At 41.7% G+C, this 15,489-nt stretch overlaps 1 protein-coding gene across 1 annotated transcript in view; it reads right to left on the reverse strand.

Moving 5' to 3' along the window:
* Positions 1 to 1,862: 1,862 nt before the first annotated feature.
* Positions 1,863 to 15,489, reverse strand: part of bahcc1a (BAH domain and coiled-coil containing 1a) — a 68,991-nt gene continuing 55,364 nt past the window's right edge. Inside the window, exons 16-30 of the mRNA XM_025064516.1 lie at positions 13,261 to 13,375; positions 12,737 to 12,971; positions 12,454 to 12,648; positions 11,621 to 11,794; positions 11,203 to 11,486; positions 10,632 to 10,683; positions 9,267 to 9,398; positions 9,049 to 9,163; positions 8,387 to 8,462; positions 6,990 to 7,098; positions 6,762 to 6,875; positions 6,534 to 6,671; positions 4,888 to 6,140; positions 4,545 to 4,781; positions 1,863 to 4,144 (exon numbers count right to left, since the gene is read on the reverse strand). Coding sequence (XP_024920284.1) covers positions 3,935 to 4,144; positions 4,545 to 4,781; positions 4,888 to 6,140; positions 6,534 to 6,671; positions 6,762 to 6,875; positions 6,990 to 7,098; positions 8,387 to 8,462; positions 9,049 to 9,163; positions 9,267 to 9,398; positions 10,632 to 10,683; positions 11,203 to 11,486; positions 11,621 to 11,794; positions 12,454 to 12,648; positions 12,737 to 12,971; positions 13,261 to 13,375 — 3,439 coding nt within the window. The 3' untranslated portion in view covers positions 1,863 to 3,934. The remainder of the gene's footprint in view (positions 4,145 to 4,544; positions 4,782 to 4,887; positions 6,141 to 6,533; positions 6,672 to 6,761; positions 6,876 to 6,989; positions 7,099 to 8,386; positions 8,463 to 9,048; positions 9,164 to 9,266; positions 9,399 to 10,631; positions 10,684 to 11,202; positions 11,487 to 11,620; positions 11,795 to 12,453; positions 12,649 to 12,736; positions 12,972 to 13,260; positions 13,376 to 15,489) is intronic.

The raw sequence follows: 15,489 nt of genomic DNA on the forward strand, positions 1-15,489 counted from the left end.
GTGTCCCCTCCACTACCCTTATGTTGATGATGCAGGAAGGGTCTCAGCTCAGACACAGGGCAGTGGTCACAGTCAACACAAAAGGTTGTGGTAAACACCAATGTTTGTGTTCACTGGACTCCAGTGTGACATGACTGATGTGGCCATTAGTCCATGTCTGGGCATGGGAGGGAGGGAAGGGTGGCAATGTTCAGGCCCAAAGCAGGACAAAAAAAGACCCCTGGGCCTGAAGTGAAAGGTCACTGACCCATATTCTGTCTTTTCCAGGCAATGCCAGTGGTTGTTTCGCTGTTCCAAGTTACAGAGATTAGATTAGAACAGGCAAACTCCTTCACTCACATAGATAGAGGCTGGAAGTTGAATTTCCATATGTGCAAACACAGGAATGTACCAACTTCAGAGGTGTTTTGTACAATATAGCAAGCCTTGTCAACATTTTTTTTTACCATATTTTTAATCTATTATTATTATTATTAACACACTATTTCAAAGATGTCATTATAGTTAGATGTCCAAAATTTGTCAAAAATAAATATTGTATAGAAAGACATCAAACATGGATCAGACTATCAAAATATATATTTTTATATACAGTCATTCGCATAAATTACTTGGTAAAAAAAATTACATTTTTTTAAAATTACTATTTGTGTTAATATGCATTAAAAGTCCACTAATACAAACATATATACAGTATGATACTTCTTGCAAATTTTGAGTTCATTTAAAAAGCCAATACATGGGTGACGTTTTCTGACTAACAATTTGCAAAAACCACAGATTGTGTTAGAGAGTTGCAAAGCTGAAATTATTCAAAGGTGACGAATGTAAATACACTCAAACTGAAACAGCTGAAATAAACCCCTCTAATTTTTAATTAAACGTCTGTGATGTAAAACCTTCAATTGTAAAGATCTATTTCCACCAAAAAATGCAAAAGTACAAAAATGGGATATTTATGGATTCTGTAAAAGTACAGCAGTGTATGAAAACACACCCTCAGAGGCTTCGCCTTAACACAAAGTCAGTTTCTGTCATGATTTTACATCATTCATTCATTCAAAAAAAAAATTAAGCGAATGTGTGATGAATGATGAAAGCTTGCATTCCTCTCTGGATCAGTCCACATCATATTTGCAGAGCTGTGCAGTTAAAGCCAGCAGGCTTTATTTGATGCTGTGACAGATCCGTCTCTGTTTGCTGAAGAACTCCAGGCTCACATAAAACTTAGTTCAGCCAAAGATTCTTACATCAGAGGATTTATCGCAACAAATAAAAGAATCTGGCAGAAAAGAAACCTGTGCTCGTGGAAATTTACTTACCGACCCATTCAGCCAATTTCCAATATATGTATGCGCACACATATAATTGAGACATGATATATGACATATTCCTAATGTACAACTGTGCTGCTCTCACCAAGTCAAGTAAATACACAGTGAAACTAATGCACTTTCTCCACAGTCAGGAGAGCCTTAAATTGGCCTTTTTATATCTCTTAAAACTGGTGGATTTTTTGGGGTTTTTTGAAAATCCTAGAAAACAAATTAAAGACACATACAAAGGTAATCATGCATCAGTGGGTAATGGTGTGTAACAATAATTTACCTGTGAGAAAATTCCTCACGAATTCTTCCACAATGTCCCAAAAAATGTTGCCAAAGTGCCAGGCATTTTACTATATAGCCTCCAGGGATCCCTCTCCTATCGCAGTAGTTGCGTTCCCAACGCAAAAAGGGAAAATCCGCAAAGTAGAGGCGAGATGATGAACCCAATGTCCCCACAACAACAGTGACAACACACACAGGTGCGAACACACACAAAACACAGTCACTCAGGAAAAAGCCAGAACTTTGCAGATGTTTGTGGATGAGAAGAATCCAGTGTTGCTTTATTTCTTTTTCACTACATGGCCTCTACAAGACCAGTTTTATTTAAGAAATGCAAATGCGACCAACATACCAAGAAAAACGAACATTCTCATAAAAAGCTCTTGGCATGAACAAACAGCAACAATGACAATAAATAAAATGATGGCGAACGAAATAAAACTTTTAACAATGAATACTTAGGATTGCATAAACAATAAACAGACCCAAACGTACTTGGCACAACTTAAATAAAAATTAAGTATTTCTCAGATCGACTGAATCTAGTCTATGTCCATTGCTCGTGAATCTGATTGTCCTTCACAGTTAGCATTGAGTATGTGCGTGTACTGTACAAAAAAAAAAAAAAAACACAGATGGCTGATGAATCTAAAAAAAAGGCCCTCAACACTCACTCTGTCAGTACCTTGACCTTCATAGTCACACTCCCGGGTGGTTTCCGCTGCATATTTTAATGTAGCGGAGAAAAACGGCAGGTACATGTGCAAGAAACCATTGTCACAATGCAACGCCAACATATATTTATGGACATTTAATCTAAGATACCAGTGATTTCTGAATTGACTTCAGTACAGGTGCTTGTCATATATTAGACTTAAATAAAAAATATTAAAGACACTTTGGTATTTTTTTGTACGTTATTTTTTGCGAACTAAATGGCGCATTTATGGTTGTGATGCACATTTAACACATGTACGTTAAAATAATTATTCTTCATTGATTCAAGCGGAACAATTATATTTAGTTCAATTTAAATCTTTGAGTGGGACCTGCCTTTTGATGATTACCTTGTGGTAAAATATTCAGGAATTATGTACGTATTGTCATTGGTTAAACTAGAGCGAGTAGTTACCTCTACCTCCTCTGCAGGGGGTGCTATAAGCATAGTCCTGGTCAAAAGTGTCGGACCTCTATCAGGCTTATCTGTGAAGAGATCCCTCCCCTGAAGAAAAAATAAAAAATTAAAGGCAGAAGACCAAATTCCTTCAGATATTGAATCACAAATTCCTGGATACGTTTCCTTTATCGAAAATATTAAGTTTTAGCAAACTTACACTGAAAGCCACTTGACCTATCTTTTTTTTTTTTTTTAACAGGATGACCACCCGCTCTCAGAAAGTGAATCTTGTCCTGTTGGAGCGTTAACATTTCTGTCTTCATCTGTGCTATGACTGACTGTCTGTCTGACTGTCTGTCTGACTGTCTGTCTGACTGTCTGACTGTCTGACTGTCTGACTGTCTGTCTCTCTGTCTCAGCAGGGCATATGCAGTGCAACAGTAACATCTCCAATCTTGACTTTTAAAAGCAAAGGGAAAAAAACCCAAAGTAATGTATTTCACACCCATATAAAAATAAATCAGTCGCAAACATGGAAAGATACATCTCATATTCATATATATATATATTATATATATACACATATATGTATATACAATCGACCCCTATATAAAATAGCTTTTATATACATATAGAACAGACAACAATACAATAAACTGATCTGTACAATGTACACCTGAACACTTAAGACAGGCGTGAGGTACTGGAGTGTATGGCTTGATTGGGAAAACTTCAAAAATACAGTATATACAGACATCAACTCTACATCCTGTACATGTTTTCAACTTCCCTGGAATGAAGAGATTTAGGGAATTCCCCAATTTCTTGCAGACGTTTCCATACCGTCAGGTTAGGCTACCTCTATAGAATTGGTCCACTGAGACTCTTCAGCTTCACGTTATTTTGCACCGTTCAGTGTGATCTCGGCTTTCCTACGTATCACGGGAGCTGGAAGCACGAGGCCTAAACCCAGGTGTGAAGCTGTCGACCACATGGAATCTACTTAAAAAGACACTACGTCGCCAACTCAAAATCCATTTACTAGATTCTGGGATACCAAGGAAGAACCATAATTCTTAAAATCATGAACCAGTTATGGACAAGGATACTCCAGTGTGTGTAACGTCAGACGTAAAGTCTCGGACTATACTTTTTTCTTTTTTGTTCTTTCTCCATAGGAGTCCTTCAGTAGTGTCGTCATGGAAGATTAACACAAGATGGAAACTCCTTCAGCAGTGACCAGTTGACCAGCCGTGGGGTCGTACGTCCCAGCCAGGTAGTACAGGTCTGAGGAGGTGCTGTTTGGCTTGTTAATGCGAGTCAGACATTCATACTCCTCCCTGCTCACCACCTGGCACTTGTGAGAGATTGTCTGGACATCGTTCTCATCCTCATGACATGACTGGTAGAGAGCATGCTGGACATGGAAGGAGATAAGTTTGGTTTAAATCATGATCTAGAATAGAGAGCAACCAGAAACCACGAGGGTAAAGAGAAAACAACTCAAATATTTACTGTATGTGCACCTAATGAAAAAGTCGGCCAATTCCCATTTAAGCTTTAAAGGTTTGTGTAGGTTCTTGGTACTAGTCTTGTGCCCAGAAGTGATTGGCTGACAGTCTGCTAAAAGAATATAGATTTATATAATAATGGCGAGAATAAAGATAAACATTAAGTACTATAAAAACGGAATTGGCTGACGCTAAGGTTGCACTGTGATATTTGAAATGAGAAATGACCAGCCTATAACGCATTTATTTTTATATCATCTGTGGAAGTAAGTCTGTAAAAATCGTATAACCTGCGTCGTGAATTACCTTGCCATCTCGATGTCTTTTGCCTAACTTGGTCTCTTCTGGGTGATAGAACCACTTGACTTTGACCACCATGCTGGAGGTCCAGGATTCCCAGAAGCTTTCAATTCGACCAATGTACGGGAGATTGGGGCGACCAGCTGAGAGGAACACTGCACAGTCTCCCACTCTCACTGTGTCTCTGCCTCGTACAATGGCCTTGTAGAAGAGTTTCCTGGCCTTGCCCTTCAAACCTCGCCTCTGCAAACACAGCCAGGCACCAAATAATAATACAAATAATAATATTTTGTAAACAATAGGAATCAAAAAAAAAAAAAAGGCAGAAAGAGAGAATATGAGGCCGTACCTGAGTAGGATTTCCTGACCACCTCCACATTTGTCTTCCTGCCAGGAATGTAGACATCTTGGGCCTTGGGATAAAGGAGGTGTCCTGTGTGAGCATCCTTGGCTTCTTCATAACTTCCTTGGATTTAGGGGACGAACTAGTGCATTCTTTTCTCTTCAACGCCTTGTTGCTGGACATGTGGTCGGCAGCGTTACCTTTGGTATTGGACACGGCCACAGCTTTGGCCACGAAGGAGTGCTGATGCGGCCGTGGAGAAGTGGTGGGTGTAGATGGTTGCAGAAGCCCACGGTGGGAAGACAGACAACTCTGCAGCATGAGCGCGGAACTGTCCTCGTCCTCCGAGCTGTAGGATGAATCATTGTCAGATGAACACAGGCTGGAACTGGAGACAGAGCCTGAGGAGGAGGAGCTAGAAGAACCAGAGGAGGAGGAGGAGACTGATAGATGAGAGAGGAAATGATTTGCTGTCCTAAGTCCTCCTGAAGCTGCAGCCAGTGCAGCGCTCCTCCTCTCTTCCTCTTCTTCTTCATCCATATCAGAATAGGAACTGTGACACTCGCGGTGGGAGCTGAAGTCCAGATCGCTGTACTCCTCTAAACGTAGAGAAGGGGACGGCTTTCTTTGGTGCGTACCTCCTTTTAAAAGAAGTTCAACCCTGGAGTTTCCACCTTTTTTGTTGTCTTTAACCAAAAGGACAGGGTGTGAGTAAGCCTCTGTTGTGGAGATGCTGCTCACACTGGATGATCCACCTCGCAGGAGCAGAGCCTTGCTGTTCTTTGTCTTGGGTGAGGTCACTCCTTCATGATCTAATTTAACAAGGAATTCCTGTCCAGACTTCCTACTCCTTGGTGTAACCAGCTCATCTTGCCTGCTTTTCTGTTGATATAGTCCACTTCTGGAGCTCAGAGATAAATCTGGCCCTTTAGTCTGAGCACAGAAGGAGGAGGAGGAGGAGGAGGAGTAGCCATTTGCTATGCTGCTAAATGAGTCAACCTCAAAGGAGCTGCTGCTAAAAAGACCCTTGGCTGGGATGGAAGCCGATGGCTGGGTCTGAGGCGAGGGAAATGGGCCGTCCTCCTTCCCTCTAATGACCTTTCTAGGTGTCCCATTTAGTTGGAACAGATTGTCGGAAGTCCTCTTTCTGGTGTAAGCCAAAGAGGGCCAGCCCAGGAATGGAGAGAGATTTTTACTGGCACTCTCTGCCAGTTGTTGCTGCTGTTGCTTCTGCTTTTTCCCAGAGCCCCTTGGTCTCCCTAGAATGAAGTAAATACATGTAAGATGGTATGTTTCACAAACAGGAAGCAGTCAAACAGAAACTGTTGAAAACCTGTTACTGCTCATACCACGCGACGCCTGTGAAGAAGACACTTTATTTAGTTTATCTAGTTTTAGCAACACACTCAGATTTGTGGGTAGCTGTTTGGTAAACAAAAAACATGTCAAGTTCATGTCTGGATCCTTAGAACCTGTCACTCCCACTGTCTGGTTAAGACAGAAAACATTACAATATGAAATGACATATGTACATTGTTTAACAAGATGCTGATCCTTTATCTGTAATAAAGTTCCTACACTGTTAATCTATGGCGTACTTGGGACAGATGTTGAAAACACTCATATATTTTGCCATGAATGACTTTGCTTACCTGGTCTTCTTTTATGAACATTTAAATTTTGATTATTTGTGACAGAATTTCTGTCACTGATGGGGGCCTGCTCCAGACCGGAGCTTCTCTGGGTTGTTGTACCACTAGACAGCAGGAGTGAAGGAGATGAGCCCCCGCCTACAAGGCAAAGTGACAGCGAAATATCAGCATATGCAATATTCGCCGCTGGGCGATATTTTTTAGTTAGGAGAAAGATGAAGCACTCACAATGTATCTGATATCCTGGAGGGAGGATGCGGATGTTGTGGAGGGAAATCTTTCCCCGATCTCCATCATCAAACTCTACCATGACTCCTTGTTTCCCCTCATCAGATGAACCACCTGCAAGGAGTAGATGTGCATGTCCTCAGGTCCAATTAAGTGTGACTGAGCAGAGAAGCCCATCGTTGTGATATATGCAGGGCCGGTGGACGTCAAATTGATACAACATCTCACCTCTGCGAACATAGCCTGGGTACAAGCAGCGCGAGCGCTCGCTCCAGTAAGCACACACTCTGGTTCCTTCACCGAGCATCGCCTCCGACTCCGGTCGGACATCCAGGACCTGAAAGCCCGACCAAAACATAATTAAGATTCATTACCAGCACAAGCAGACAGACAAACACACACATACACAGTGTGAGAGTAAAAGAGCATTGTGCACGGGCAGCCACTGTGCCACGTTTCCAAGCGGCACTTATCTCATGCCAATGTGCCAGTCAGGACTGAAAAGAACGGAAGCCATGATGCAGTAAATCCTGACTTGCTGAGTAATACTAAAGAGGCCCTGAATAAAGGGGCTTGTGATTGCAGGTTGCCAGATCTTCCCTCCAACAATGCAGGCAGCCCCAGCATCCGCCACTCAGTGGGGGGGCTCTTTTAGATTGCTTTCATTTACTGTTGCCATGGCGAGGGAGTCTTTGACTGATGAGTTGTGGATGTACGGGTGGAGGGTGCGGAGCGGAGCGGAGGGGAACGAGGGAGAAGGCGTTCGTTCTAAATGGGTGTCTAATAAATGGCTTTTAAATTAATTTAAAGACAAGAGAAGTGGAAGTATGGCTAAATAAGAACCAGCTGCTATCATTTGTGCTAAAGACGTTAGCTTCAGACATCACACAACAACCAAATGAATATCCATCTTAAGAACAAATGACTGACAAATGGTGTCCCATTGTTGAGACATATTAATATTATGATGTTGACACTCATTGGATAATATTCTACCACATTCAAGCTGATGTTACAAATTATTCTACAAAGTTTTTCAAGTAATCAAAGTGAATGAAAAATTGTTTAAAGTGAGATGCGTGGTTAATTAATTTAACACAGTAAAGTCTCACAGAAGGCAGGGAGACTTTCTAACATCATTTTTACAGCGTGTGGTTAATGATGATTTTGTGGTCAGAGGGTCATTGTCCAGAGACACCAGTATCTTCTCAGTGCAAAACAGAGGGACAAATGTCACCTGCCGCATTACACACTAACATTTAATTAGGAATGCAGCGCACACCAGGAATCACAGGTTACCTTAATGCAAATGTGCTGCGGTTCCTTTGATAGATAATTACAACTCATTACATAGAGGACTCAGTATACTGTAATTATATATTTACATAAAATTGAGTGAAGACTACAAATGATCTCATAAAGTCATCTAAAAAAAGCAAGCGATGCCAGGTTCTTTACTAGACACAGTCGCATGCGTGCACAAACACGCAAATCCCACATGTGAGGCCCTCACTGATCCTGAGACAGTCAGAGGAGGTAGGAAGTGAGAGAGCAAAGGAAATGACAGAGCAGCAGAAAGGCTGGAAGGCTACGTGGAAATGCAAAGTGCACTGGAGTGAGCTTACAGCTTCCTGCAGCAGCTGCTCCAGTGAATAGATTCTTGGGCGATTTCCTCTTTCCCCATCGATAACAATACTGAAGCTGGAAGAAAGAACAAACGGCGAGAGAAAAGATGGGGTTATTTGGAGTATTTTTTAATCCTTGTCTTGATCTAACGCCATTTTTATTTCTTTTGCTGTTGTTGTGAGACCATCTCTTTGTTTACAGTTTATCAGCAGCAACGGCAAAGAAACTGTGCTACAAATGTTAACTGATGAATTTACTGACGGCCAAACCAGGAAACATAACGTTCAATATTAGACCTGCCAAGGTAGTTTTTTTTGTTTTTGCAGGCCCTCCTGAAGCCTTTAGTTTAAAATGAAAAAACAACATGGGACGCAGTGAAGCAGCATGAGTAATACAGTAATACCAGTGATGCCTTTCTGGTCTAAAAAGTGGCACTAAATTTTAGCAAAATCCATTTTTTTTAGTTGATGTAAATTACTTGCACTTCACACTTTAGACCACTTGGGCATGGTATTACCCTGTATATTTTAGTGAGGGATTATTCTTCAGAGGTGAAGATGACATTGTTGACAGTGAGATTTTTAGGATTATTTCATTCATTTTCTCTTTACAGACAGAGGTTTGAACTTGAAGTTCACACACTGCCTTTTTTCTTTCTTACATGTCTGGGAGCTCCAGAGTGTGAACTCTTGCAGCATAAAGAAGTTCATCCTCCTTGGAGATCAACACCTTCAGTCCATCAGTTAGGAGCTCCTTTGTCAATACACAGTTGGGAACTATTAAAAAAAAAGACAAATATCACAATTAGGATTTTTAAGATCACATTATTAAATCATTGGTGACGAGTGCACTTGTGAGATATCCAGTGTTAGGACTTGCTTTTAGGGCTTTTCCTGTGTGAAGAACTGCCGTCTTCCTCATCCTCCGAGAAGCTGCTGCCATCTATCTGAAATCCCTCATCGGCCGCAAAGCTCTCCAGAAGACGGCCCCCCCCCCTCTCCACTCCTTTGGCTGCGGAAGAGAACAGATTTACAGAATGAAAGAATGTTCACACGATCAGGCATGAAATGAACAGATTGTAAAGGTTCACTTCTTAAATGTCCTATTTATTTGTGTGTATTTTTGTGTGAATGACAACAGCATCAGGCCACGTACCTACTTTACTTTGGTTGATTTTGAAAGAATTGTGCATCATAGTCATGCCCTGACATTACAACTGGACAAGAGTGGAGAGATTCCACATCTATCTATCTATCTATCTATCTATCTATCTGTCTATCTATCTATCTATCTATCTATCTATCTATCTATCTGTCTATCTATCTGTTTGTCTATCTATTACAAACAAGAAAAATACTTTACGAGCCAAACAGAACCTGTCTATTGGACTACTGCAGTCGGCTTTGCAATTTTTTTGTGGCGAGGTGTTAAAAAATTGACGTGTGAAGCAGAGCAGCAGTTTGTTACCCAGACGGACGCCGTGCCTTGTGTGAGAGACACATTTCTAAACTCACACACCGCAACTCTCTGCTACTTTCCTCAGAGGAGCTGTATGTGTGAGCAGAAATGATTGAACAACCCGACTTTAAACATATATTACTCTGCCAGCTCACTGGAATTAGGTCCTTGTAAAGCTGAAGGCAGTCATCTGAAAGAATTCTCAAGGAACAAGTGGGTCTGTTGATGCAGTTTCTATCTTTTCTACTGCTCCAACCAAAACCACACCCACCTCCTAAACCAAACAGAATTCTGTGCAGTCAGTGTGAAGACGTCACACCTGCGCAGCCTCTGGATATGTGCTGCATGTGTTATAGACAATAAACAGACTTCCTGGATGAAAATGTTAACAATGACTCCCCCCCCCCACATACGTCCTGTGTGATTACCGTATTTTTCTAGTAATTAAAGACGAAATCACTGCTTCCAGTGCCTTAACCTAACTCTTTTGCTCCTCTGCGGGGTTAGTTTTGGTTGAGACGTTGTGATTTTAAAAGATTAGAGCAGCAGTTAGAAAAACCTTGAAACAGGAATGTGCAAAGTCTGGCCCACAGGCCATTCATAAGTTTTATGAGGGCCTGTCAGCAGGGCGGTTTTTACTGTATTTCTGTGGCATTATTTACCTCTATGAAATGTAAAGGAGCATTTCAGGTCCTGTCCACAGCAGAGCTATCACATTTTGTCGTATTTGGATAACTTTTGACTATTTGGGTTATGATCATGTACTCTTTGCTTACTTTAAGTCACTGTGGTATTTTTTGGTACTATTTGCTGAAGCCCCAAACATGTCGGCCAAAGCCTAAAATACAGAACGTGTGGAATTTCACACATGCTCTCCTTTGTAATGGTCGGATTTTGAACAATGCTCGGCTAATTCACTGGTTTTGAATGACAAAAGTTGGAGGTTTTTATACCATGACTGATATGACTGACATCATTTACAGTAAATGTGTTTCATTTTTATTTTGGAGAATAGACATAGTTTATTTAGTGACAGTAGTGATAAGTATGTATTTGTTGGACGTTTTGTTTGACTCTCCTACTCCTGTCTGTGATTCAGACCTTTGTTGTTATGGTGTTCTGAAATTATTGTGAAATTTCTAAATTTTAAGGATAGTAATTCACATAGCTACATATTTTAAGGCAAATTGGTGCGTTTTTATTCATTTTTGGGAAACTTATTTTTAAGACTTTTTTCAGGCATCAGTATAGAATGTTACTTTTGATCACTGTTCGGCTTTGTTACTTTTATTTACAAATAAAATGTTAGGGTGTCGATATTTCACCATATGAACAAAATCTCTGTTGTTGCTCAGACCTTGTTGATTGAGCCTCTCAGCATGGTGCTCTTGCGCGTTGCCCTCTTTAGCCTTTCTGTGGTGGTGGGGAAGGTAGCTAAGCCCATGCTTCGTCTGTAGAGTTTTCCTCTGGTGCCAAGACCACCCCATCGTGGCTCTTTGGAGCGTGGACCACACGGCCTTCTAACCCCCTCAGGCCGGTGATCGTCGTGGTGTTTCTTCAGCTCCAGGGGCAGACCCATCCTACAGGGGAACTTCTTCTTGACTTTGACCTCCCCCTCCGCTCCAGACAGACTCTGTGAGGCTGAGCAGTTCAATTGCACAAACAGACTTAGACTGGGCTGACAGGCCGACAGGAAGAACACAAAACAGATGCTTCCCATGAATCTGTAAGGTAGTGTTGTCCAGTCATAAATCACTTCCTAAAGACAGTCTTACCGTAGAGCTCCTGCCTCTGCTTTTTGTTCCTGGCCTTTTGATTGGCCTCCAGTTTAACAACGTTTGAGGGACTTGGATCTGCTATGGAGGAGCTTGGAGTGAGGTCTCTGGAGGGTTGGACTTTGTAATCCTGACCTTCATCGGTATCATAGCTGCCCTCTTCCTCTTCATCATCTAAAAACAATACAGTTTAAAGATGTAACTATAAGGTCGGTAACATAGAAACACAACGCTAACAGATTTGTTTACTAAAGGAAATACGCAACATTTTTCTAAATTCCCACTTCACTATTCAACAAGCACCTCATTACTACATCAGACACTGTTTTAACTGCCCAGAGATGTGATGTATGACGCGTTTTGACTGAGTGGTATTTCCTCAGCCTTGTGGTTGAGTGTGTGACCACAGCTGTGGCAGGTCATTTAGTCCAGGTGACTCAACGTGGCCACTCAGTGAGGTGTCCAACCTCCATCCACACCTACGTCTGCTACAAGATGTTTATCGACACCTTCGTTCATTTGGATTTGGTTAAAATGTAAAAAACAATCAAAATTTGAAAACCGCTGGTATTGCTTTGCTTGACTTGATTAATAATTTGTCATGTTTTTTTGTTTGTTTATCTAATCCACGCCTGAACTGTTGAAAACAATTTTTCATTAAGAAAACTCTTATGAACAGTTTTATTTGGAGATAAAATGTAAATTATTTAATTAAAATAAATATATATATATAATAACAATAATAACAATAATAATTATTATTATTTTATTTTAACAAAATGTAAACAAATCAACTGAAAAGATAAAGGCCTCAGTCTTTTTACAATCTCTACCTTGATCAGAAGAGTCACTGTCTGCAGGAGAGCTCTCTCCCTCAGCACTCGCCTCCTGTCTTAGACCACGATGGATCTTCGTTCTGTTCTGGTTCAGACAGGAAGAACCCAGTGTCTGTTTGTTAGATCCCTTTTGACACCCACGTTGAACCAGAGCAGTCCAGCTCTCCTGGGGGCCACTGTCGACACTCGCTGCTGTGAAGGTAAACAATAATACAAATCTCAATTTTCATGGGTCTTTTACCGGAGCCTGCAGCTCAATTTTCTGATTTCCTGTATCTACCTGTGTCACTTTGACCTCCAGATTCTTGCCGGGACTCCCCTTTGCTCGTGCCCTGGCTCCTGTGTCCATGCTTGGGGTTGGAGTTGCAAGGTGACGCTTCCTTGTCCCTGGAGCCGGTCCCTGAGAGACTCTTTTTACTCTGGGCTTTGTGTTTGAGCTGAGCCACATCAGTGGATAGCTTGGAGCTGAGCACGCTGTGAAGATTGCTTTTTCTGCAGCTCTGTGCTTTTATCTGCTGCAACACAAGAAGATGAGAGAGCCGGAGAGAGGCAGTTAGTCTCCTGGTAACAGTAGCTGCAGAAGCTTTAAAAGGTTGGAGGAAGAGGATTCTTATTTGTTCTCACACAGAAAAGAGAAAGAAAGTCCCACTGAAGACGGTATTAATATAGAGGGCAGAGGATTTGACTCCTCGTGTAGCACCTCATTTTAAATGTGTGTGTGCAACAAAAGGGCGTATCAAACGCAAAGAAACAAAGACACCGCTGTTTTATTTCTAGCATCACAGAGGACAAGGGGACCCTGACCTGTGCGCTGCAGTGTCGTTCAAAGCCACGACTGGACAGCCGCTTCTTCCTCCTCTGGCTGTCTCTGCCCACTCCAAGGTCTTCAGGCAGCAGGGCAAGACCCGCCCCAATCGACCTGCTAGTCAAAACAAGAGAGAGGCATTCATTAGAGGAGAATGGCGGTGGTTCTCAAAGATAAAAGGGAGAGCAGAACGTCAAAGGGAGAAAACAGAGTTGAGTCACCGCTCTCTCTGGGATCTGATTTCTCTCTGGTTTCTTTCTGATGACCAAAATGACAAAAAGAAAAAAACAGAACCCCAGCATCTGAAGAAAACACTTGTAAAAATGGGATTTAACAAGGAACAGGGGAATGTTTGAGAGCAGTGAGGCATAAGACGCTGCACTGCCCTTTGAAAGGCCTGAGAGGAAACAGTGAACAGTCGAAGCATTTGTTTGCAGCTCCACTGTTCACTGTGAATTTCATGGCTTTGCAGTTGCTTTTTTTATTTGATAAACAAAAAAAAAAAAAAACAACCAACATCTACACATTAACTGAAAGTTTTATTTGGGCACAAAAATACCCAAAAAACCCCAAAATAACCAGTGTAGCAATGTTTAAGTGATTTCTTTTTTTCACAAATGTTACACCTTGTAAACCTTACATTGAAATGAATAAATGAAGGATTTCAGGAATACATAACAAAAACGTAGAGAAAAAAAATTATTATCCATTATGATTGTTTATGACCACTGGACTTGATTGGGTGTAGATCTAATTGTCAAAATCTGTCAACACACGTCGGTAACAAAACAGGAAGTGAGTAAAAGTGACTGGGAGTTGGACGTCGTGTTCGCTGGCTGACAGCAGAATGACAGAGGTGGCAGAGAGTTGTGAGACGGCCCCGTGAGGCAGATTCAGACACGGCTTGCCTTCCGCTGCTGACAAACACAATGTGACAGAGCCCCTCCTCTCTGTGGGCGTTGGAGTTACTGAACGCACAGTGTCTAATTAAACAGAATTGATTAGCAAGGTTTCCTGGCAAGCAGAACTTCTCTGCATTCCCCCTCCCCCCCAATCACGTAGCACCGAAAAGGACCCCAGTGCTTCACCCAGGGGCATAACAGAGGCGGGCGGAAAAACAAACATCGCCGAAATAAATGCTCATACGCACACAGCTGCACCCATTCCTAATTATCTTAATGCTTGTAATGCGCAGATATAAATAAACCTTGAACTCACACTTCACAAGGCTCAGCCTCAGAGCAGCGATGCTGTAAGGCTGACTTTGTTACACACTGACCCACTGCCCTGTCTTGTTGTTGCATGACTGGCAGGTTTTACATAACCCTGCCATGTAACACAATGTGTGCTAATCTGTGTCTTTTATACAGCCATTCAAACACAGTAGTTCACACCTGGCCAAGCATTATCATCCCCCCCCCCAGCCCCCCGCCCTCCCCACTCACTGTGCCTCACTGTGCGCCCTGGACTGATACCCTTTCGTTTGAGTGCCACTGTCACCCTGTGTTAGTGTCCACGCTCGGATTATTGCTGGCCCGGTGGGTGGAGGGGTGGGAGGACATCATGGTTGAAAGGAGAGTAAAGGTGACTTTGAATAAGGGACAAAAGGAACATTTTGGACCATTTCTCAGAAACCACATAGAGGAGAAAGAAAGGAAAGAGAATCAGAGGTTCATCCCGTTTTCCATTTTCCCACTGAAATTAGCAGGTACACACACACACACATATATTATAATTATGTTATCCATGATTATATATGTATATAATTATTTATAATAATATAATTAAAATTACTAATTGTTGCAAATACTCTCATTTACATCTCAACCCGTTCTTTGACAGGCGTAGGTGAAGACCTGAGCGCTTAAATTTAGTGATCTAAATATTTCTAAAGTTTGATGGTGATAATGCTACCTCAGGTCTGACGTTAAACTTTTAACTGTCGGCATGTTTTTTTTCTGGAACTAACATGTTTTGACAGTGCATGGACTGGTCTACGATGCCATTAATGCAGTTTGTCAGATATTGCATCACAAATATTCTTTGTTTGACTGTATTTCATTAGTCCTCAGACATACATGAAAGCTCCAAACGTCAGCTTATCCCTAAAAGCCTGTGCTGTCTGATGGTCATATAATCCCTTGGACCTCTGTTGACCTCGTGGGGCTGTAATGGCAGTGGTGTGTCACATTCCTGCCGCTCGGAACGATTATAGGAGCATTCACCAG

Source organism: Cynoglossus semilaevis, chromosome 17, assembly GCF_000523025.1.
Source record: "Cynoglossus semilaevis isolate Cse_v1.0 chromosome 17, Cse_v1.0, whole genome shotgun sequence".
NCBI classification, from domain to species: Eukaryota; Metazoa; Chordata; class Actinopteri; order Pleuronectiformes; family Cynoglossidae; genus Cynoglossus; species Cynoglossus semilaevis.